General features: G+C 35.7%; 2 protein-coding genes across 2 annotated transcripts in view; one reads left to right on the plus strand and one right to left on the minus strand.

Annotated features, from left to right (window-relative positions):
- ano10a (anoctamin 10a) overlaps positions 1–21662 on the minus strand; it is a 39427-nt gene extending 17765 nt beyond the window's left edge. Inside the window, exons 1-11 of the mRNA XM_016232757.1 lie at positions 21518–21662; positions 19765–19962; positions 19191–19325; positions 17731–17850; positions 16723–17056; positions 15822–16057; positions 13727–13782; positions 12346–12420; positions 12037–12219; positions 11626–11817; positions 9284–9412 (exon numbers count right to left, since the gene is read on the minus strand). Coding sequence (XP_016088243.1) covers positions 9284–9412; positions 11626–11817; positions 12037–12219; positions 12346–12420; positions 13727–13782; positions 15822–16057; positions 16723–17056; positions 17731–17850; positions 19191–19325; positions 19765–19962; positions 21518–21656 — 1797 coding nt within the window. The 5' untranslated portion in view covers positions 21657–21662. The remainder of the gene's footprint in view (positions 1–9283; positions 9413–11625; positions 11818–12036; positions 12220–12345; positions 12421–13726; positions 13783–15821; positions 16058–16722; positions 17057–17730; positions 17851–19190; positions 19326–19764; positions 19963–21517) is intronic.
- Positions 21663–25433: 3771 nt separating this feature from the next.
- Positions 25434–26472, plus strand: part of abhd5a (abhydrolase domain containing 5, lysophosphatidic acid acyltransferase a) — a 13139-nt gene continuing 12100 nt past the window's right edge. The window contains exon 1 of the mRNA XM_016232758.1: positions 25434–25560. Coding sequence (XP_016088244.1) covers positions 25499–25560 — 62 coding nt within the window. The 5' untranslated portion in view covers positions 25434–25498. The remainder of the gene's footprint in view (positions 25561–26472) is intronic.

A 26472-nucleotide genomic window follows, 5' to 3' on the forward strand; every position in this document is an offset into this window, starting at 1 on the left:
AACGAAGGTCTTACGGGTTTGGAACGACATAAGGGTGAGTAATTAATGACAGAACTTTCATTTTTGGGTCAACTATCCCTTTAAACACTGAAAATTCAGATTTTCATGATTTGTCACCTTTAAAGAAGCTATAACATCAAAAGCAAAAATGTTGCTAAGGTGAAGACAGAGCATTTTATTGCAGTGTAATGTAACTAATGTAACTAATATATGACCCTGGATCACAAAACCAGTCATAAGGGTCAATTTTTCGAAATTGAGATTTATACATCATCTGAAAGCTGAATGAATAAGCTTTTCATTGATGTATGGTTTGTTGTTATGATAGGACAATATTTGGCCGAGATACAACTATTTGAAAATCTGGAATCTGAGGGTGCAAAAAAATCAAAATATTGAGAAAATCGCCTTTAAAGTTGTCCAAATGAAGTTCTTAGCAATGCATATTACTAATCAAAAAAGTTTTTTTACAGTAGGATATTTACAAAATATCTTCATGGAACATGATCTTTACTTAATGTCCTAATGATTTTAAATAAAAATCTATAATTTTGACCCATACAATGTATTTTTGGCTATTGCTACAAATATACCCCAGCGACTTAAGACTGGTTTTGTGGTCCAGGGTCACATATAACAAAAAGCATCATGAGAAAGAAGAGGGTACCACCCTGATCTGTTCAGCCTGTTGATGACCAATCTCATGTGTGACCAGAGAACTGGAAGAAAATGTGTGTCAGAGAGGTGTCAGAGTCTTTCCAGGCTAGCCTTCATCCTCTTTAAGACGTGAGTGGAACGGAGTGAGAGAGATTGTGAGAGGGCAGCCAGACACATCTGATCTTGCAGCGTGTCAGACATGGTTAGGGAGTCATGCAACAGCACAGTCTTCAGTTAAACAGCTCTGGAAGAGCCTGTCTGCTGGTTAACATGAGCACTCGCTGGGTGGGGTGCACACAAATACACACACTCTCATTGTGTCCGATTGCTAATTTAGCCACTGACATCTAGACAGTCGCAGTCAAATCAGATTATATGAAAACCGAATTTGCCCTTTGTTATAATCATGTAGAAAGCCGTGCTGCAGATAATGACAAAACTCACAATGAGAGATTCTCATAGTATAGTACAACAATAAAATCACACAATGTCAGATCACAAAAACATGTGCCTAATAGAGTGATGCACCAAGAAATTAGTTAGCAAATTTGCTCTTCTGTTTCCATTGTTCTGAAGTCAGTGGGTTTTTTAAATGGGTTTTTGGTCCTGAAATGCCTTGAAATAAGGTCTATGGTAAACGACATAAAATACATTAGTAACATGCTTTTTAAAGCTTTTACTAGTCTTGAAAAGGCTGTTACTAATAATTGTCTAAATGGGACTACATCTACTCATTAGTCTGCTTTCACAGCCTCACTGTCTTTATAATCACACGCTTGCAAACTATTCTAACGTTCTAGTAAAATGAATGAAAGAGATGTTGGAGGCTTAATAGTGGTGTAGATGGTTTATAGCCTACATTTAGGTTTTTACTTTTGCTAATTGTATTTTACATAAATTGTATATAAAACTTTTATAAATTTGCAAAGCCTAATTGTATTTAGGCTTTGAAAATGTATAAAAGTTATTTTGATTTGTGAGGATTATCATGATGAACAAAATGTGGTAAGTATCATAAACTTTTGCTGGTCACAGAGCTTATTTTCTACAATAATCCAAAATCCAACTAAACAGTCCTATTGGGTTTTTGTTGAGCGAACCAGGGTTTTGCTAACTTCCGGGATGGCCTACAAAAATCACTGCAGTACAATAGTACAATACCAAACTTAAAGGGATAGTTCATCCGAAAATGGAAATTACGACCTTTAAGAATTTTTATTTTTGGGTGAACTATCCCTTTACTTTCAATACTTAGAGTGCAGCATTACTTGACAAATGTTGTGGAAGTTTCTTTTGAACTGCAGCTTGCCTAGTTAGCTACTTATGGTCTATAGCAGTTAAGCTATAGTTAAGCTGCTTATAGTTAAAAAGATGCAAGCTAATAAAGCTTCAGGACCTCAAGCTACAAAGAAGCACTAAAAGCTACTAACAAACACACACACAAATACAAAACAATTTAAAGAAATTAAATGAAAGAAATTCATTTTGATGAGGGCAGCATGACACAATATACATAAACTACACTTTTCAAAAGTTTGGAGTCTGTAAGATTATTTTTTTTTATTTACTTTTCTTTTCTTTTTTTAAGTACCTTATGTTCACCAACACTGCATTTATTTTATGCACAATGCAGTAAAAACAGCAATATTGTGAAATATTAAAATTTAAAATAACTTTTTTATTTTTCTATCTTAAAGGGGTCATATGATGCGATTTCAATTTTTCCTTTCTCTTTGGAGTGTTACAAGCTCTTGGTGCATAAAGAAGATCTGTAAAGTTGCAAAGACTTTTTTTTTTAAAGAACTGTAAAGTTCTCAAATCCAAAGAGATATTCTTTATAAAAGTTAAGAGTCAGCCATGCCTACCTAAAACGGCTCGTTCTAACACGCCCCCACATGTCATTGTGTTTCACTCGTGTTTCGTTGTGAAAGCGAATCTACTTTGTTTGGTCTTCCAAAAGAGGACGATATCCGCTTCGTCATGCCTAGAGCTGATCTGTGCTGGTCGCTGAGGAAATACATCAACTTCGCGCTGTCGATCAGCAGATCGGTTTTCACTGTGGACGAAGTGGAGTCCAGCCCAGGGTCGTCATATGTGGTTGCCACAAGCACGCCGGACGCTCCTTCGTCAAATCCGCCAGCCGCGCCATTCTCAAGCCCGCCGGACGTTCCTCACTCTAGCCCGCCGGCCTCCACTCACTTAAGCACGCCGTGTGTGACGCTGTGTGTTTAGTTGTGAAAGCGAAACTACTTAGTGGGGAACACGACTAGAAATCAGTGGTTAAGTTGTATTTACAACACTGTTCCGGAAACAGTTCATCCCAAATATTCAGATGTGTGCAGCACATTTTAAGGAGGACTGTTTCCTGATCTTGTGAGAGTAGACTACAATGCCGGTTGTTCTGACTCACAGCCTGTAAGTACGTTTTCATATTTAAAGGATTTGCCACTGACGATTCAAACACGAGTTTTGAGCAGTGTAGAGTAGGGCTTGTTGTTTGTCATTTCTCCGATCACAAATGCAGACATGGTTTTATGTTTACGCGGCGCGATGCAACGCAACACGTAAAAAGAGAGTATAAGTCATTATAATCCATAATTATGTCCCCACTGGATGCAACAAATGCCTTGTTTATAATGGGTTTTAATGTTTTTGTCTCGTCGTTCCGGCCGGGACACGACATCACAATATGGTAAGGGGCGTAACATTTCCATCACACGCTTGAGGTATTCGGCCAATCACAGCACACCTCGCTTTTCAGACCGATGAGCTTTGTAAAAATCTACGCATTTCAGAAAGGCGGGGCATAGAGGAGAAACAATAATGTACAGTATGTGGAAATAATGTGTTTTTTTAACCTTAAACCGCATACACACATTTCATTACACCAAATACACAAAATAATGTTCTTTTTAGCAGCATCATATGACCCCTTTAAAATGTAACTTATTCATGTGATGGCAAAGATGAATTTTCAGCAGCCATTACTCCAGTCTTCAGTGTCACATGATTGAGAAATCATTCTAACCTGTTGATTTTCTGCTTAAGATACATTTCTTATTATTATCAATACTGAAAACATGTATGCTGCTTAATATATTTATGGAATCTCTGGTAATTTTTTCAGGATTCTGTGAGGAATAGCAAGTTCACAGGAACAGCAATGATTTGAAATAGAAACTAAAACAGTGCAAAATCTTTGAAAAAACATCTGTCTGCAGACAAATCTCTCTCTCTTCCTCTCAGAGGTCACAATCAGCCTCCCTACCATCAAGCTTTTCAGTTCTTCCTGATCCTCAGCCATCTCCTGTCACCGTGGCTACACTGTTGCCTAGTTACTGCTCTCTGAGGCATGTCATCGTGTAATTACCTGAGTATCGAATGGCCCAAAAATAGGCAGCAGTCATGGCTCTGAGAAATACCAGCAATGACTACACACACACTCTTACAAACCTCTCTGATTCATTCCACCGTGAGCCAGTAACAATGCACACAAAAGCAAAGTAAAGAAAAGATAACAGAGCGAGGGGACATTTGCATTACCCATCCTTTTAAAGATGACCTTTGAGTGCACAGAGATTATTTGCTCCCATATGCAACAAAAACAACAAATCCTGTTTTCCTGTATTTAAGCACCATCATATCTACAGTATATCTCATTGCTCACAGGGTTGAACAAACACAACCTCAGTATAAACTTCTAAACATAACTAATCGTGCGCCATTTGTGCGACAGACATCATATTTATAATAATAGGGCCCTATCGAATCGGTTTTATTTTTTCCCAAATTCCATTTAAATTTTTTTTCCCAAATACTGTATTTATAACTATTTTCAGTAGTAATATAGTAGCAGTAGTAGAAGTAATATATTTCTGTCACAGTTTCTTCAAGTTAAACCGAACTTTTATTTTGATGGGTTACTGTGAAGACCTTTAAATTTCTGTTTGTATATGATACGATGATAGTTTTTTCTCAAAAGAAATGGTAAAATGCTCCTGATGTGACTCTCAGAGCAGTTCTAGAGATTATGTTCATGTGTTCATGTACTCATAAAACACCGCGAGCGTCACGCACGCTTCAGTATGTGTGTACTAAACAAAACCGCACGTCTGCGCCATTCATTCACACAGAAACATGCAGAACACGCAGGATTTATAATTAAATAGTATTTTTGCAGATTAATATTCACAAAAAGTAATCCATATCACATTTTGATTTAAGTGTATTGACCTACAGTGCTGTGAAAAAGTTTTTGCCCCCTTCCTGGTTGTTGTTTTTTTTGCATATTTGTCAAACTTGAATGATTCAGATCATCAAACAAATTGTAATATTACACAAAGATAACCCAAATAAATACAAAATTCAGTTTTGAAATAATGATTTAATTTAAGGGAAAAATAGCCGTTCAAACCTGCCTGACAATACATGAAAAAGTAATTGACGGTACCCATTGACTTCCACAGTATTTTTTTTAACGTACAATGAAAGTCAATGGTTTATGATGACTAAATTTTCATTTTGGGGTGAACTATGCCTTTCAGAATGATATCTTCTGTGGCTTATTAAAGGAAAGATATGCTATTACTCTTGTAAGCAAAAAAAAAATAAAAATGGTCTTTCTCGGGGAGATGATAAAACAGGTGAAAAAAAAAAAATCCCACTGACATTGACAGAGAAATTAAGCCATATCTGGGGTTTTGAACATGAGAGATTTGAGAGTGGAATCTTGAGTGGCCAGTAAGCTAACACATATTTGTTTTTTCATCAGTCATTATAAAACATCTTGCAATAAGATAATTTAATGCCATAATATGCTGCAATAATCTAAACGATTTAATCCTTTGTCCTGTCCTGCTCTGTTGGTATATATCATATTGTCATGTCAGACTATATGATATTGTATTACTACTTCTGAAAGCGATCCATACATCACACAGCACTCTGCAGTCGGTGAGAAGCAGACCCTCCCCCTCTGCATACTGATCCAAAGCCAATCCCTTCTCACTCCACTTAATGAACTAACAGAGTCAATAAAATATAGAAAGACAGCCTTGAGAAGCGCCCTGCATAACAGACAGAGAATGTAACTTGCTTTCTACTCAGTGTGTGAGCTTTATGTAAATGTGCACATACACACATAAGGTTGTTAATGACAGAGAATTTCTATAGCTATTAAAATCCTGAATTTATAGACTCTGGTGCTTTAACAATTCCATTAACAAATATTTGATCACTTCTGAGAAAGCACCTTGCCTGCAATATTTGTCCTTACTAAATAAAATAATTATATTTTTGGTAATATATTATTAAATTTCTATTTAACAAAATTACCACATTTATTACAACAAAACTCTAAAATACACACTGTCATATGAAAACTAGCAATCCATTTTTACTGATTTAAGGGAAATTCAGAGAAGAAGCATTCAGACTGATGAGTGAGTGAGTGAGTGAGCGAGCGAGCGAGCGAATGAGTACTGACTTAAATCAATAACCAATTTATTTTAAAAAAGAGCTAATAAAAGAATATTCTCATTATCAGATCAGCCACTTGCAATGTTATTTTATTATCATTAAGATACTATGATAATTTTTATTAATATTTTAAATTAGTTTTTATTTAATTATAATATTTTCCATTATCCCTTATTCCGTTTTCCATTATAATTGTGTGTGTTTTTGTCTGTCTGTATAATGTTTTTTTATTTTATTTCTGGTTTTGTTTTAGTTATTTTAATAAAAGGGGATTTTTTGGTATCTTTTTATTTCACAAATATACCCCTGTTTATTGGCTAGGAAAACTTGTCATGCTCTATCTTTACCGTTCGATGGAAGAATGAAGACCCGTTATGTGAATGACATGGGTACTACAACATAAACTCTTCCTGTGTCAATGTACACCTAATGGCTTAAAAACATACTAAACTGTGTTTTTGTAATTCAAAAATTGCCAGTAGTTTTCTGTAAGGGGTAGGTTTAGGTTAGGGTTAGTGTAAGGGGATAGAAATGGAATGTCTCCGTAAACCACACATGCAAGAATGTATGGAAGCCTGTTTACGCCACTGAATAAAAATTTTTAAAAAGCATATTGCGACTTTTTATCTCACAATTCTGACTTTTTCTCACAGAATTGCGTAATATAACTCACAATTGCGTGTGATAAAGTCAGAATTGTGAGACTTTTATATTATAATATTATAATTAACGCAATTCTGACTTTTTTCTTGCAATTCTGAGTTTATATCACACAATTCTGAGAAAACAAAGTCAGAATTGCGAGTTTGTATCAATCAATTCTGAGAAAAAAAAGTCACAATTGTGAGATAAAAAGTTGCAATTATCTTTTTTATTTTTTTATTCAGTGGCGGAATCGGGCTTCCATAAGAATGTGTGCATGTGTTCCTGGTATTCTCTAAATTATGGGGAACAAATGTCCCCACAAGAATAATAATACGAGTAAATTTTAACCTTGTGGGGACATTTTTAGTCCCTTAGGTAGCCCCCAAACACAAGCCACTAATTCAGCTAAAAGTTGACACATAAGACCCAAGGGGTCTAGGTTTTTGGCTGGTTAACACTGTCCAGCTAGACATACCTGGTAGATGCCATAACTTCACTATTATGGTTCCAAAAAGCAGTTTTCTCCACTGATGGCAATTCAAAAGCATTTTTTTCCTTCAATAAAATTAATGAATAAAAAAATTATTAAAGGGGTCATATGATGCACTAAGTAAGTTTTTTTATATTTAAAGGATTTGCCACTGACGATTCAAACACGATTCAAAAATTTTCTTTTTAGCAACATCAAATTACCCCTTTAAGTTGGGACAGACATGACTGTATGTTTCTCCTGATCTTATTTATTTATGTATTTGTTTGTTTATTTGTCTAATAGCTTAAATATTTTTTTTTCCTTTCTTTTTTTTTTAGATAATTATAAGGTCAAGTAAACAAGACCGTTTTGTTAGGTATAATGGGTTTATTAATTACATAATTTCCATACTTCCAATTTCTGATGATTGAATCTCATGATTTCACTTTTATTCTGCTCTACAAAGGCAAAAAAATAACACTGAGCCTGAGGAAAAAAGATATGAAATAATTAGTGCCGGCCAATGATTAATCGACGATTAATCGCAATTAATCGCATTCAAAATAAAAGTTTTTGTGTACATAATAGATATACACAGTACACACAGATATATTATGTATATAAAAAAAAGACACATACATACAGTATATATTTAGAAAATATTTACATGTATATATTTCTATTCATATAATTTCTATTATATATAAATATATTTAATATAGAAACATATTTTCTTAAATATATACATGAATGTGTGTGTATTTATATACATAATAAATATAAACAGAACACAGACATGTATTATGTACACAAAAACTTTTATTTTGGATGCAATTAATCGTAATTAATCGGTGCCCAGCACTAAAAATCATATATATATATATATATATATAAAATTTTGTATATTGTATAGATAGATAGATTACACAACTGTTCTAATGTAACATCCTCTACTCTACCATCCAAGCAATGAAAGGTTGATGAGTGCCATGACCCTCACAGGAAATGAATGAACACGTCAGAGATACAGACATACAGTATAGCCACACACTCACCCACAAACAAAGTTGATTTGGAGCAACGAGCTGACCTGCCGTGACCCGAGCTGACAGCAGCTGTTCCAGTGTAGCCAGCATACCAGTACTCCCTCTGAACCAGCCCTAAACAAATCAATTCACACCAACCAGCAGGAGCAGCCAAACTCAATCCAATCAATCTGAATTAGAACTTCAAATACAGCCCATTCGAGGCGACAACACTACTGTTTGCTTTTGATTTGACATGCATATCTTCTCTGACTTGAGTCCATTTGGATTAAGTTTACTTGATTTAATGTTGCAGAACGAAACAACAAAGCCACACACAAACCTGAAAGACTCCAGCCATTTGCTTTTGAGGTTTGTAAAGACTTTTCTATTCCCACAACACTCCTGGTTTTGAGTTTTATTTAAAATTCTGTCATGGTACACTGATGCCGTGCGCGAATCAGTATGGCCTAATTACAACTCCAGTGATTACTGCGAAGTTTAATTAGTGGAAAACAAGACATGGCACAATGAATTCCTCCCCAGATCCCCACCAGGTTCACATAGAATTTCAGGAGTTCTATTTGCTCTTCCCCAAAAAACACAAGTCTCTAGTGTGTTTGTGCGTGAGTGTGTTTCTCTCCATGCTTTGGGTCAGTTATTTTGAGTGGGTCTCCTGAGGCTAGAAGCGAAGCTTATCCTTTACTGAACCTCCTGTTTAATTCTGACGTTAACCCACATTGACTGGAGCTCCACAGTAGTGGGGATGTGGATTCTTCTCTTACACAAACTGACAAAGTCTAATACACTATGTGTCCTGCATTATCCAAACCACCAGGATGGCGGTTAAGGAAACAAGGACTACAGCCAAGTTTAGCACCCTTTACCACTCATACACTCACATGCAGAATGAAAACAACTCACTGACTCCACCTTATGGACCATTTGGGCCATTGCAAAAGGAGGTTATAGGTTATCATGGTGTAAGGACAGAAGAATATGTTACCTCTATTGTCACCACAATGAGGATCAGCTGAGTGTCTGATTCAGGGAAATATGCTTTCATTTGTGGGGATAAACCAATCAAGGCACAGTTGGTCACCACGGCGATAATGCTCATCGTCTCGAATGCCAACTGGAAGAATAAAAAGACCACATGTTAGTTTTGTTTTTGTAAGTGTGTGTGCCTGTGTGTGTGCGTGTGTGTGCGTGTGTGTGTGTGTGTGTGTGAGAGAAAATAAATAAATAAATACATACATAAAGTTAAAGAATAAAAAGACCACATGTTAGTTTTGTTTTTGTAAGTGTGTGTGCGTGTGTGTGTGTGTGTGTGTGAGAGAAAATAAATAAATAAATACATACATAAAGTTAATAAAGCAATAAGCCCCAAGAAGCTGTGGTTTACAGTGCCCTTAGCTGTTATAAATTCACTGTAAACCACGGCTTCACGGGGCTTATTGCGTTTATAAAACGGTTATTCCATATACGTAGTAAGGTTTCGCAAAATAAAACCGAGCAAATAAAGTGTAATGATATTAATAAAAACATCACTCTTCCGCCAAACAATGCAGTTCCTCAGAAACGGCTGTGGTTGCAACAAAGTGCTTGCCGAACAACACAGACGTAAACAAAGGTGTATGTTTGTAGAGTAGTTTACAACAGCTTCGAGCACTGCTCAACCAATCAGAATCAAGGACTGAATAAAAAGACCACATGTTAGTTTTGTTTTTGTAAGTGTGTGTGCCTGTGTGTGTGCGTGTGTGTGCGTGTGTGTGTGTGTGTGTGTGAGAGAAAATAAATAAATAAATACATACATAAAGTTAATAAAGCAATAAGCCCCAAGAAGCTGTGGTTTACAGTGCCCTTAGCTGTTATAAATTCACTGTAAACGGCTTCACGGGGCTTATTGCGTTTATAAAACGGTTATTCCATATACGTAGTAAGGTTTCGCAAAATAAAACCGAGCAAATAAAGTGTAATGATATTAATAAAAACATCACTCTTCCGCCAAACAATGCAGTTCCTCAGAAACGGCTGTGGTTGCAACAAAGTGCTTGCCGAACAACACAGACGTAAACAAAGGTGTATGTTTGTAGAGTAGTTTACAACAGCTTCGAGCACTGCTCAACCAATCAGAATCAAGGACTGGAACTATCCGCTTTATAATAAATAAATAAAAATGGCAAAGGCACATAACAAAAATACTAAAACTCTAAATAAAAATGAAAACTAAAAATCTAAAAAAATAAAAGCTAATTCAAAATATGATCAAATACTATAATAGTACATAATAATACTAAAATAACATTGGTGTGTAAACATTTAAATGGGACACACAGATGTTTCTTATAAAGACATTTAGTCTAAATAACTTTAAATGCTTAAAATTATTTTTCACACATGCAAGTGGATATCAGATATATGAGAGACTGGTGTGATTTGATCATTTAATGTCTGCTTCCACTAATCTTCCTTATGACTAGTTCCGACTCAGAGGTATTCTGAGTAATAGGATGAAGCATATCACGTTAAATAAATAAATAAATGATGGAATTTTACATTTGATACTTCAGTACATTAAAAACAAGTACCTTTGTACAATACTCAAGAAAAACTTTAAAGTAGTACTTATATTTTTATTGGAGCATTTGTACTTTAACTCAAGTACATGATTTGTGTACTTTGTACACCACTGTGTGATATCAATTTCACATGAATATGAGTATAACTGTGCCAAATCCTGTCATCACACAATGCTATCGTATGGCTTCAGATAAGCATGTACACAACTGTTCAAAAATATTTGTATTTTTACATTATTATTATTCATTGTTACAAAAAACATAAATCTGCGCTGTTCTATTAAAACAATCAGCACAAATGTTTTCAACATTGATATTAATAGTAAATGTTACTTGAGCACCAAATAAAAGCATATTAGAATGATTTCTGATGGTCAATATTGTATGAAAAAGAGCTGCTGCTAAGACTTCTCTCCATTTCTCATTTTGTTTTCAACAAAAAAACAACAGCATATGGAATAGAAGGGCATGAGGTCATAAATAAGAATGAAATAATTTATATTTGTGTAAGATCCTTTAAACAATCATTTTAGATTGCTAATATTATAATAGCACCTTTCGTCTGGATTTGTTTTTAACACAAACATCCATGACAAGTTGCATAATTATGATGATTCAAATAATCATTTGTACTGTTATTGAAGTTTATCAGATTAAACTCTGTTTTTATAGCACTTTACATTTCTTCTGTCTCTCGAGCTTTCTCTAAAGTACAGTAAATGATCAGCTCTTCTGGATGCGAGACTTCCTCATGAGGTTTTCTCACCTGCCACACCCCGATGTTCGTGGCTGGTTCTGAGAAGGGACGCTTGAAAACATGGCACATCTTGAAGGCGTCAGAATAAACCTCAGTGATGTTGTTCAGCACCACCAGCACAGCAGCCAGAGGATACACACAGGAGAACAGACTCACATAGCCAAACAACAGGAACTGCTCGAGGTAATCGTCGAATGTGCCCTGATCGGAGAATTTGAGATCAGAGAAGTTACTACAGAGAAATGTAAAGGTCAGAAAGGGACATAAATGGTGATGTAAAACCTAAATTATGATGTTTTGGTGCAAGAAACTCAGACTAGCATTTTAGGTGGACTTTGGGGGAAAGTCCTCATTCACGAAATTATATATTTTTGAAAATTATACTTATTAATTAAACTGATAGCAGTTACTTGGACCTACCAGATAGGTGTTCATTTCGGTCTCCAGCTGAACTTGTCCCAGCAGGGGGAGCTCTTTATCACCCATCAGTCTCCTCATCCTCTTATGGACTTTCTTGTTCCTCCTCCTCTGCAGCCAGTATGGCAGGAAGGCCTCCATCACTTGATTCAGGATTTGAGAGGTGATGAGCAGAGTGGCCAAACTCTGATGATCCACACACAGAGACAATTTACCTCCATTTCAAACCATAAGGCATCTTGTAATTAAGTCATTCAACTACACTTGATATATTGCTTGTCAAAGCAGCTGAGCTTTGTCCGAAATACTGACCTGTCTCAAAAGCACCATATCTTGCATGACAAAGGCAATATAGAAGAGAGAGGCAAAGCAGTTTACGAAGTTAAACTGGAAACAAACAAAACATCCAATAATTAAAACTAAATATTTGCTTCAGAAATGTGCATTATTTTAATAAAGCCAGGGTTCCCACACCTTTAGACCAATGCATTTCCACTACTATTCCAGTCATTTATGGTTACTAATGATTTTTAAATATAATCATATAGGCCTAGGCATTGAAATCACAATTTTAAAATTACCCTATATTACAGGCACAAATATATTTAAAGGGTTAGTTCACCCAAAAATGAAAATTAGTTACCCTCGAAGCATCCTAGGTGTATGACTTTCTTCTTTCAGACGAATCCAGTCGGAGTTATATTAAAAATTGTCTTTGATCGTTCAAGCTGTTTAATGGCACTCAGCGGGTGTTGCAGTTGAACAGTCCACAAGTCGTCAAATAAAGCTCGCGCATTCATAATAAAACGTGCCGCAGACGGCTCCGGGGCATGAATAGAGGCCCCTTGTAGCGAATCCATGAGTTTTTGTAAGAAAAATATCCACATTTCAAACGTAATAAACACTTTTCTCTCACTTCTGTTATCTATCATACGCGGATCCGTTCCGGCGGAAGGCGTATGACGTATGCGCAGCGCGCACGCCTCTGAGATATGCTAGTTTTGCGAGTTTGTTTAACAGGAGCAAAGGAAGCAAAGTTTCCTTACTTTAGCAAAGGAAAACCAGTCTCCTCTTGGTTTATATCGAAATCCTCTGACATTTTCCTTTGCAAATCTTCGGTTTGTACTTCTAATTCGTGACCGGCGTTTTGTTTTGTTCTCTCTCCGCATTCGTCACTAATCACGCAACGCCGCGCATCTTACGTCATCTGCCGGAACTGCTTCAGTGGATGACAGTCAGCGGAAGTGAGAGAAAAGTGTTTATTACGTTTGAAATATGGATTATTTTTCTTACAAAAACTCACGGATTCGCTACAAGGGGCCTTTATTCATCCCCTGGAGCCGTCTGCGGCACATTTTTTTATGAATGCGCGAGCTTTATTTGACGACTCGTGGACTGTTCAACTGCAACACCCGCTGAGTGCCATTAAACAGCTTGAAAGATCAAAGACAATTTTTTATATAACTCCGACTGGATTAGTCTGAAAGAAGAAAGTCATATACACCTAGGATGCTTCGAGGGTAAGTAAAACACAAGCTAATTTTCATTTTTGGGTGAACTAACCCTTTAAAGAAGTTAAAAGAATAAACAGAAAAATAGTAAAACATTAAATGCAAGTCAATTCACTGCTCAATATTACAAGACTGAAAATATGAAGTATATAAACAGAAGAAAAACAAAATTGAAAGCATACCACCAAAACTTTGAGCACAAGGTGATTCTGAAATGATGACTCCAGTCTGTGGTTTTCTGCAAAAATGAAATACAAGGAATGTGATTTACCTCCATGTTGGAATTTAACAGAATCTCATTTTTAGTGTGAGGCATTAATAGCATTTCCATGAAATTATGGCAACATCACAAATAAATATGATTTAGACCAATGTTTCTCAACCAGGGGGCCTCAGCAAACCCAAGGAAGAAGCAAGATGACTTAAGTATTTAAATAAATAATAAATTATTATTAATATATTAAAATAATCTAACTCCATTCTAACTTAAAATGTTAAAATTAAAATCAATAAAAATATAAACTGAAATCATATTTATTTTTACTCTCCCTCAATAACTATTGCTTTTACTGACAACATATGGTTCTGGAATACAAAACATTACTGAATAGTGGTTAATTCAACAAATGAATAAAGGATAAAAACAAACAGCTTTGTCCTAATTACAGCAAATATTCTGGAAATATCTTGGTGTGAGAACCACTGATTTAGATTCAAGTGAATTTTAGTTGATGTTCCTTATAAAGACACTATGAACGCCTGATCCTGCCTCAGAGTTCTAATTAAAAAGCAAACTGCGACTTTAAATCTTACAATTACAATTGTATTTCTTGTCATTTGTACTTTATTTCTAATAATTGATGCATTATTTGTCCCAATTGTGACTTTAAATCTTACGATGTGACTCTATATCTTGTTATTACAATTGCAATGTCGCAGTGTGATTTTATTTTATTTCATATTTTAAACTTCATCTCACAATTACCTTTTTTTGACTTTGAGGCAGTAACTGGCTTGCGTAAGATTTCATTTAAAGGGTTAGTTCACCCCAAAATGAAAATTCTGTCATTGATTACTCATCCTCGTGTCGTTCCAAACCCGTAAGACCTCCGTTCATCTTCGGAACACAAATTAAGATATTTTTGATGGAATCAAGAGAGCTCTGTAATGGAACAACTGTAATGTTCCCAGGTCCAGAAACGTAGCAAGGACATCGGTAAAACAGTCCATGTGACATCAGTGGCTCAACTTCAATTTTGCGAAGGTACGCCAATATTTTTTGTGCGCAAAGAAAACAAAAATTACAATTTAGTCAACAATTCTTCTCCCCCGAGTTACGTCTTCTGCCATTTTGGAGAGTACCCAAGAAAGTAATCAACGTAATCAGTGTTGTTTACGTTAGAGGGGGAAAGCGCGCACATGAACGTAATCAGTGGTTTTTTACGCTTAGGGGAAAGCGTGCGTATGCATTGTGATGCTTTCCAAAATGGCGGAAGACGGTTACTCGGGGGAGAAGAATTGTTGAATAAAGTCATTATTTTTGTTTTCTTTGCGCACAAAAAAGTATTCTCGTAGCTTCGAAGGACATCGGTAAAACCGTCCATGTGACATCAGTGGCTCAACTTCAATTGTGTGAAGGTACCCCAATATTTTTTGTGCGCAAAGAAAACAAAAATTACAATTTAGTCAACAATTCTTCTCCCCCGAGTTACGTCTTCTGCCATTTTGGAGAGTACCCAAGAAAGTAATCAACGTAATCAGTGTTGTTTACGTTAGAGGGGGAAAGCGCGCACATGAACGTAATCAGTGGTTTTTTACGCTTAGGGGAAAGCGTGCGTATGCATTGTGATGCTTTCCAAAATGGCGGAAGACGGTTACTCGGGGGAGAAGAATTGTTGAATAAAGTCATTATTTTTGTTTTTTTGCACACAAAAAAGTATTCTCGTAGCTTCGCAAAATTGAAGTTGAGCCACTGATGTCACATGGGCTGTTTTACCGATGTCCTTACTACGTTTCTGGACCTGGGAACATTACAGTTGCGTTGCTGTTGATGTGAGGGTCAGAGAGCTCTCAAATTTAATCAAAAATATCTTAATTTGCATTTCGATGATGAACGAAGGTCTTATGTGTTTGGAACGACATGAGGACGAGTAATTAATGACAGAATTATCATTTTGGGGTGAACTAACCCTTTAAAGCTAACTGTTATGAAGCCAAGACAAAAAAAAAAGGTTATGAAATAAGAACGAAAAAAGACAAGAAGAATTTCAGGCTCACCCCAGTCTGTGAGAAACTCTGCAGCAAAGCGATACAGTAAGTTCATGATCTCGATGACCACAGCGTAGATGATACTGGGTACAAACAGCAGAATGCTCGTCGCAATGTCAGGATTTTCATTGTATATATTTATGGCCCAGAACTCCATGTCAAAGTAAACCATCATCACGTAAAAGGACAGATACAGGCACAGCAGAACGAAGGGAACCGACACCAAATATATCCTCAACTGCCGCCTGTCGTGGGAAAATAAACACTGTCAAATCAAACTGAGCATCTAGAACACTTCCCATATTTATCATGCTCATGTGTGACCCTGGACCACAAAACCAATCTTAAGTGTCAATTTTTCGAAATTGAGATTTATACATCGTCTGAAAGCTGAATTAAATTAAATAAGCTTTCCATTGATGTATGGTTTGTTACCGTACAAATAATTTTGTAAAAAAAATCTAAATATTGAGAAAATCACCTTTAAAGTTGTCCAAATGAATTTCTTAGCAATGCATATTAAATTAAATAAGCTTTCCATTGATGTATGGTTTGTTACCGTACAAATAATTTTGTAAAAAAAATCTAAATATTGAGAAAATCGCCTTTAAAGTTGTCCAAATGAATTTCTTAGCAATGCATATTACTAATCAAAAATTAAGTTTTGATATATTAACGGTAGGAAATTTACAAAATATCTTCATGGAACATGATCTTTACTTAATATCCTTATGAGTTTTGGCATAAAAGAAAAGTCGATCATTTTGACCCATACAATGTATTTTTGGCTATTGCTACAAATATACCCCAGCGACTTAAGACTGGTTTTGTGGTCCAGGGTCACATATTTGTTTGATTCTAATACTTTTTTTTTTTTTTGAAAACATGATAACATTTCAAAAACTGGTACTTTGAGCTAGGGTAGACTGGTTCCTCTCGGCCCGTGACTGGATTAAATCCCAGAGCTCCATGGAATCCAGCCCTCGGTTCTTCAAACGCTTTTTTGCGGCTCAGAGTTCCCCACCCGTATGCCAACGTAGCGCTGCATCTCTTCCACACTTCCAAGAATACTGTAGACCAAACCAGGTTGAAGACAGCAAACAGCACATACTTGTCATAGTCCTCCCAGTCAAAGAGGTAGTAAGGGATACCGATGAGGGCCATGGGCACCAAGGCAAATGTGAAATACTCCAGAAATCCAAAGTAGAGCGCCAGACCCTCACCAAAATAATGTCTGATGTCATCTACATCATGGAGGACACAAACAGAACATCTTCAATTAATATAGCACAGTACACAGCAGTTTCAAGGCATGTGTTTAATGTTCAAAAACACCAGACTTTAAGTTGAGCTGAGCTTTGAGATGGTGCAAGTACAAATCCGCTTCACTTTACATTTGTATTAAGCAAGCAATCAACAGTACATTTGAATTCCCAGAATAATTCAAGAGAACAGCTATAAATCGCACACCCACCAAATATGACATTCTGCTGTACTTATATAAGCAAAAAGCCAGACCCTCACCAAAATAATGTCTGATGTCATCTACATCATGGAGGACACAAACAGAACATCTTCAATTAATATAGCACAGTACACAGCAGTTTCAATGCATGTGTTTAATGTTCAAAAACACCAGACTTTAAGTTGAGCTGAGCTTTGAGATGGTGCAAGTACAAATCCGCTTCACTTTACATTTGCATTAAGCAAGCAATCAACAGTACATTTGAATTCCCAGAATAATTCAAGAGAACAGCTATAAATCGCACACCCACCAAATATGACATTCTGCTGTACTTATATAAGCAAAATTCTTGTGAAATTCTTTTCACAGTAAGTTATATCAGAAAACTGATAATAAAGGCTGGAGTTGGGTTTAAAGTTCGTGCTGCCAGCGCACACAGACAGAGTGACTCACCCAGTGGCTGGAAGGACAATTTGAACTTTTTGTACCATGAGAACGAGAGCCTTTTAAGGTCTTCTTTGTTATGGAGAGGAAAATACTGGATTAGGACACCTTTAGACTGCAACCTCCGCACTGGAAAAGAGTTTACAGATAAAATGTCACTTCAAACGTAAAAGCAAAAAAGCACTGTGAAAAAAACATGTGAATAAAAAAATACTAAAGCATTACTGTTAAACAGCAAATATGACAATCTGAATGGCAATGTTTTAAATTTAGTTTCAACTGTTGACCACGCTGCACTTTTTCTATTTCAAGACAGTTTCACATTGATATAAAACAACAAAAAAAAGTGTTTTATTCTACACGGGCAGAGTCTCCTACTCATGTGAAACGCCATGTTGCGATAATATGACCTTACAATACTAATATTCCATTTCTGAATTTCACTTCTGAATAACCAAGTAACCAAGATTAACCAAGTAATCAAAAACATTTACACCAATAATGTTTTAGCACACACCCCTGTTGAAAAAAACAGCATATGCTGGTTAGGTATGTTTTGAGTGTGACCATTGGTTAAAGGGTTAGTAAAAATAAAAATTCTGTCATTAATTACTCACCCTCTTGTCGTTACAAATCTGTAAAACCTTCGTTAATCTTCAGAACACAAATTAAGATATTTTTGATGAAATTCGAGCGCTTTCTGACCCTGCATAGACAGCAATGCAACTGACACGTTCAAGGCCCAGAAAGGTAGTAAGGACATAATTAATAAAGTCCATGTGACATCTGTGGTTCAACCTTAATTTTATGAAGCTACGAAAATACTTTTTGTGCACAAAGAAAACAAAAATAACAACTTAATTCAATAATTTCTTATCTTTCGTGTCAGAATTCAACGTGCGATAGTACAACGGCGCATGCATGTGCAGAAAAGAATTGTTGGATAAAGTCATTATTTTAGTTTTCTTTGCGCACAAAAAGTATTCTCGTAGGATTTCATCAAAAATAAGGTCTTGTGGGTTTGAGGGCGAGTATGAGGGTGAGTAATTAATGACATAATTTTCATTTTTGGGTGAACTAACCCTTTAACAGCATTTTCACCTCCCTCCCCTCAGAGAAGCAATTTATTACTTTTTGTTTAAAGGTTATGAGGATGAACAATTGCTAGAAATATGATGCACAGATGACTCACACCCAGAACATGTAATTGGGGTCAATTTTGATTTCAAGTTGACTTTAACATACACACCATTGTTTGAGGTACTGTTCTTGTGCCGGGCCGTTCAAACAAACAGAACAATTTTGAAATCATAAAAGAGCCAGCATGTTTAAAATTGTCTGGAAAAATTTACACATATTCTGCATTTCAAACTGGGATAGGAGCATTTTAAATAAAAAATACATACAGCAACTTTAATGTTTTTGTTACTGTATTCATCTAATGCAGCTGGTTATAGAAATACACTTACCAACTGATTTTCCAGGGTAGAGCTTAAGCTTAGGGTATCCTGGAACATGCTCTTCATTCTTAGCCCTAAGTGTGTCCAACTCATGTTTGATAATGTATTGACACTCTGCGTCACTGAGGACTCCTTCTCCATCTCCTATGAGCACAATGTAACAACGCAATGTTACAGAACAACCTGGACCAATACAGTTACTGAGTGTATTGTATCTTAATACTGTATCCCTGTTGGAAAAACCAGTCACACTTTAGTTTGGGGACCAATTCTCACTATTAACTATGACTTTAACCTCAATAAACTCCTAATTTGCTGCTTATTAATAGTTAGTAAGGTAGTTGTTGTTTACGTATGGGGAATCTAAAATATGGTCATTCAGAATTAGACATGTTCTTCAGAAATAGTAATAAACAGTCAATATGCTCGTAATGTGCATGCTAATAAGCAACTAGTTAATAGGGAGAATTGGTCCTTAAAATAAAGTGTTATCGAAGAATCAATATCTCGTTTCTAATTAGTCATATACTGTAGATGTGAAGCCTATATAATGAACTAATGAAGCTGAAATCACAAATCTCACCATTAAAGTCTTTGAAGCTTTCTCTGTTGGCATAAGTGAATCCTCGCATTGTCCCATCTTGAAACTCCTTAAACAACCCTACATCCTCAGCTCCATTTAAGAGCCTTTGCAATGTAGAGCCCACCAAAAAGACATTTGGATTAGGCTTCTGATCATCCTGAGCTGGAAACAGGAGCTGATTCACCAACAACTCTGCTCCTGTAAACAGAATCATCATGTTACACTACATATTTACCATGTCAAATTCCCAATAAATAAAACATGCGCATAAAATTTAACAATAAAAAATAGTTTTCTGAAACATATTGTCTAAACTAAAGAAAAGTGTGTGACTATTTATTGACTCTAAAAAAGTATTATTAATTCATAAATATTATAATATTTGTCTTGTCAGGCAAAAGGTCATATTATCTGATATTTTAGTTTTTTTGACATTGACATTCATATGTATTCATTTATCCTTACACATAAGGAAGATTACATAGAGCCAGCATTATTCTTAGTACACAATGGCAAGTTTAGTGAAATGCAGAAACTATTTTTGTGATGGTAGATTGGGTGGAGGTTGGCAGCTCATTTGACCAGAGAACAGTCATGAGGGAATCATTTCCGTGTTTTTTTTCCTGCATACTGGCTACATCACATGATTTTGATGTTGCAGACGAAAGTTTTGAAATAGTAGCACCAGGCAGTGAAGCAGTCTCAATAAACCCATATTTTAATGATTTTTTTTCTTTATAATCGCATCTGAACAGTTGCAGAATAACTTCAACCCAAAATTAATTTCAATGCAGAACTCAAAATTGTAAACATGCTAATCAAAGAAGAGGCATATTCAAGTAACTGTGTATAAAAGGAATTTTTAATTGACTTTTGAATAAGCACACGTCATGTCATTGAACTATAATCTGTATAAATATAAAAACTAGTGCTGTCAAACGATTAATCGCGATTAATCGCATACAAAATAAAAGTTTTATTATTGTATATTTATATTTTTTATTATTTATATTTTGTTACCATAATATGTGTGTATTGTGTATACTTATTTTGTATATATTAATACACACACATACAGCATATATTTTGAAAATGTTTACATGCCATATAATTTATATCATATATAAATATATTTAATATATCAACGTAAAATTTTCTTAAATATATGCATGCGAGTGTATTTATATATACATAATAAATATACACAGTACACACACATATAATACTTTTATTTTGGATGCGATTAATCGCGATTAATTGTTTGACACCACTAATAAAAACAGCTTGATACAATAACATTTCATGTTACTGGTCTCTAGTATTGAAACATTACAGCAGTACTTTATCATTTATGACAGCTTTACAGCTTAAGTACAATAAAAATGAATTACAGAACTAGTACTAATATACATTTAACACTGCAGTGTCAGACTATTTTAATTAATAAATAGCGCACTGAGCAGTTAATATGGCATGGAGTCGCTCCTTGTTGTCTGTGCAAGCAATATGTATGAAGTAACTTTTGCGCTTGTGTTTCCTCTACCAGCAGAATATGATACTCTATGTTCCTGACCTCTGTGAAGGGCAGGGTTCATGTTTGGTTGGTCAGAGTGGTTGAGTAACACTGACAGAGGCCCAAAAAACAAAGAATGGACTTCAAACACCGACAACTTCAGAAAGCAAATAGATATTTCAGAAAATGTTAAGTTCTTGTCAACCTCTTTGCCTAGATGTAACATGCCAGGGGTCTCACCTCCATTTTGCTGCTTGTCTCTGATCCTGTTTAGTAACCAAGTGATGGCCTCTGCTTTAGTGTCATCAGCAAGCTCCAAGACCACCAGAGGGGTGAACGAAGAGACATCACTGTCAGAAACCGACAAGCCAAGTTGCATTTTTCCTGTGTTACAAGGGGCATAAAAAAAATTATAAATAAAACATATCACTCTCCTCAAGATTCAGATACAAAAGGTAAAGAGTGAGATTGTACTTCAAAGCAGATGAAACACCACACAATTCACACTGTGAAGAGCGAGCCTTATTTGCATCTATAACTGCTTATGAAAATGTTTTCATGTTACTCAGAAGACTAATGCAAATAGGTCATTCTAACTAATAGGTTAGAATAAAATTCATGGTTGGTCAAAAAAAAACTGCTTGATGATGAAGACATATCATCATACAGTATAAAATTCACTTTATATTATGACTTAGTCTTCCAATACACACTACCATGCAAAAGTTTAGGTCAGGGCTGTCCAAACTCTGTCCTGGAGGGCCGGTGTCCTGCAGAGTTTAGCTCCAACTTGCCTCAACACACCTGACTGGAAGTTTCTATGCCTAGTTAGAGCTTGATTAGCTGGTTCAAGTGTGTTTAATTAGGGTTGGAGCTTAACTCTGCAGGACACCGGCCCTCCACAGCCCTGGTTTAGGTACACTTTTATTTGGCTAAAATATATTCAATTCATCAAATGTGGCTTTTACACTATTACAAAAGAAATCAAGTGAAAATTAAAAAGCACAACTGTTTTCAACATTGCTAATAATATTACATTTTTCTTGAGCACATTACTGTATTTTTGATCAAATAAATGCAGCCTTGGAGAGCATAAGAGACTTCTTTCAAAAACATGAAAACGTCTGGCACCAAACTTTTGAAAAGTACTGTGTATCCATTTTTCTTTGGTCAAATAACAAAACTGACGGCAAGATTTAAAGATGCTTTAAAGGAGCTGATGCTTTTAAGTGTTGTAGTAGTTCTATGTTCATTATAGTACAAGGTTCTCTGGAATATTTGATTCTGATTGGTCAGTCGTGGCATTGGGCAATCAAGTCTTTTTGTATAATGGCTGCTAAACTCTATATTTCACCACTGTCTATATAGCAACATACAAGTGCTATTTTTGTGTGTCTTGTATCACTCTGTGGTCTCTTTCTTTTTATACCAACTAAGCTGGTCTGACCAGCAGTAATGTACCCATGCAGAAGATATATATATATATCAACCAAATACTCTTCAAGTGTAAATTGTGTTATGATTTGCAGCTTAAAAATTTTGTGTGTGGAAAAAATGAGTACACCGCTACATCAGCAATGATGATAAATGATTCATTGAATTTACTCATTTTTTTTAAAGGTAAGTGGTTGCAATCAATTTATTTTAGTTACATTTCAATAAACAAATTTAGTTCACTTTTAAAAAAAATTTTTTTTTATTAAATGTAGCTAAAATAAATTGTTTGCAACCACTTACCTTAAAAATAAATGTAGTATCATTTTTTTTTCTTCAGTATTCAGTATACATTAAGAGCCTAATATTAGAATTATAGTATAACATCATTAAAGAGGAATGCTAGAGAAAGACTTTTAACTAGTCTAGTTTGGACAAACCTGAGAAGGAAAGGAAGGTTAAAGGAAAGTGTGGAAAGGGACTTATAGGCATTTCCAATCTACAAATGGAGGATTTCATACCACTTGTAATCTGTAATCTGTCCACCAAAAGCACTTCAAGAGCAGGGATCAAGATGCTTCAGGGCCTGGCAAACTTGAATTCCACATTACAACAAGGAAAGAATGTGAAACCATCAGTAAAAACGTTGAAGCTGAACCATAAATGGAGTTTTCAACATGATAATGACCCAAAACATGCAAGCAAATCCACAAAGGAATGGCTCAGAACAAAGAAATGGAAAAGTCTGGAATGGCCAAGTCAAAGTCCAGACCTCAATCCGAGGTTGTGATGGGCCGTACACGAAAGAAAACCCTCCAATATCACACAGTACGGAGGAATGAGCAAAACATTTATTCTTCTTGATGTTTTTATAAGAATTAAGGGAAACACATCAAGAAGCCACTGATGTAGGGGTGTACTTATTTTCTGCACAGTCAAGTTTCCATTGTTATTCATTATATCACACACATATTTAGATTATGTTTGATGTTTTAATTAATCTAAAACTGCAAAAACGCTTTCTGCTGGTTAGGTTTAGGGGAAAGGTTGGGGTTAAGAGGGAGGAAATATCATTGGTTCAATATAAAAACGACATAAGTGAATGGAAAGTCACCATAAAGGTACAAAACAGGTAGGTGTGTGTGTGTGTGTACTGGTTTATATATCCTGGTGGGGACTTAAACCTGACTACACACAGACTCATGGGGACTCGTGTCACGGTGGGGACCTAAATTGTGGTCCCCACGGGTACAAAAGCTTATAAATCATACAGAATGACGTTTTTTGAAAATCTAAAAATGCAGAAAGTTTCCTGTGAGGGGTAGGTTTAGGTGTAGGGTTGGTGTAGGGTGATAGAAAATACGGTTTGTACAGTATAAAAACCATTACGCCTATTTTAGTTCACTTTTAAAAAAAATTTTTTTTTATTAAATGTAGCTAAAATAAATTGTTTGCAACCACTTACCTTAAAAATAAATGTAGTATCATTTTTTTTTCTTCAGTATTCAGTATACATTAAGAGCCTAATATTAGAATTATAGTATAACATCATTAAAGAGGAATGCTAGAGAAAGACTTTTAACTAGTCTAGTTTGGACAAACCTGAGAAGGAAAGGAAGGTTAAAGGAAAGTGTGGAAAGGGACTTATAGGCATTTCCAATCTACAAATGGAGGATTTCATACCACTTGTAATCTGTAATCTGTCCACCAAAAGCACTTCAAGAGCAGGGATCAAGATGCTTCAGGGCCTGGCAAACTTGAATTCCACATTACAACAAGGAAAGAATGTGAAACCATCAGTAAAAACGTTGAAGCTGAACCATAAATGGAGTTTTCAACATGATAATGACCCAAAACATGCAAGCAAATCCACAAAGGAATGGCTCAGAACAAAGAAATGGAAAAGTCTGGAATGGCCAAGTCAAAGTCCAGACCTCAATCCGAGGTTGTGATGGGCCGTACACGAAAGAAAACCCTCCAATATCACACAGTACGGAGGAATGAGCAAAACATTTATTCTTCTTGATGTTTTTATAAGAATTAAGGGAAACACATCAAGAAGCCACTGATGTAGGGGTGTACTTATTTTCTGCACAGTCAAGTTTCCATTGTTATTCATTATATCACACACATATTTAGATTATGTTTGATGTTTTAATTAATCTAAAACTGCAAAAACGCTTTCTGATGGTAAGGTTTAGGGGAAAGGTTGGGGTTAAGAGGGAGGAAATATCATTGGTTCAATATAAAAAACAAACCTGTGTGTGTGTGTGTGTTATTTTGTGTCTGCCTGCTGCTACACTGCAAATTGCCTGATGTGATTAATAATGCATGTATGCATCTGTTTATGGATTGTATCTGTATATACAACATAACATCAACCATTTGAAGATGCTTGCATCCTTAAACATGCAATTCTTTGAAGAAGAAAAAAAAATCCTGAAAAGTAACATTACATGAAAAAGGTGTGGAAAGAAAACTGACCCCAAAAAAAGAAGATCTGCGTAAAACTAAACCTGCAGGAGCAGCACAGTTTGTGGACATGCCTCAGGAAACACAGCATGAGATTCTCATTGCATTTAACATTTCTTTGCTTGTCTTGTCTGAATGAACAGTCAGCGGGGTTCGACTTCACTGACAGATGAATTTATGGGCGGAGCTAAACATGCACGCCCGACTACGAAACCTAAATGATTAATTGCCTGTATTCATTGTAATATAATTATTGTGTCTTTGATTGACAGCTCTTTTACATTCTCTTGCTTTAGACTGGTACAGCGTGTACTGATGTTACTTGGTATTCGTAGTTTCTTCTACAATGTTTTCTGTTTCTTGGACAAGACATTGAGGTAAAATGTGTCCAAATGTAATTCATAAACTAACTACTAAGTGCCATTACCATTTACAGTACCAGGAGCATGTTTTGGTCACTTTACAGTGTCCATGTTAATACATAAGAACGATGTAATAATCCTAATAAACAGACATATAGGACTACTTAATGTGAACCGATATTCTAAATCAGATCTACAAATCTAAACAAATCTATTCCCTTCCACTTATAGAAAACTATTTTTGTGCTATAGGTAGGCTACTTTTGCTCTGAGGAAACTCTTCTGGCCTAATAGTGTTTTTGGTGGCATTGTTTGGTCAGAGTGTGTCTTTTCTCAGCTGTGTTTTTATTCAACAGGTGCTTAAAAAAACTCAATTTTGTTCAAGGTGATAAATTAAGTCTCTTACCTCAAAATAAATGTGATAGTTTCATAGATTTTCCTTAACTATTTAAATCAGCAACATTTTTAAAAGGATTCAATGACAAATCCATATCATGGATTTGTCATTACTCATGAATCAGTCATTGCCCTTGATTACATCATGCTTTAGGGCAGTTTAACAGTGCATAGCAACAGTTGTTTAAAGGGGTCATATGATGCGATTTCAAGTTTTCCTTTCTCTTTGGAGTGTTACAAGCTCTTGGTGCATAAAGAAGATCTGTAAAGTTGCAAAGACTAAAGTCTCAAATCCAAAGAGATATTCTTTATAAAAGTGTCAGCCACACCTACCTAAAACGGCTCGTTCTAACACGCCCCCACATGTCTACGTCACTATGTGGGAAGAGTTGTATAACGCCCCAAATGTTCACGCAAAGAAAGAAGGCGTAACTTTTATTCTGGCTGTAGTATTGTTGCCGCCGCCGCCATGTGGCAAAGAAGCTGTGTGCTTCTTTGTGAAAGCGAAACTACTTTGTTTGGCCTTCCAAA

Source organism: Sinocyclocheilus grahami, unplaced genomic scaffold, assembly GCF_001515645.1.
Source record: "Sinocyclocheilus grahami isolate Dianchi unplaced genomic scaffold, SAMN03320097.WGS_v1.1 scaffold418.1, whole genome shotgun sequence".
Lineage (NCBI taxonomy): Eukaryota > Metazoa > Chordata > Actinopteri > Cypriniformes > Cyprinidae > Sinocyclocheilus > Sinocyclocheilus grahami.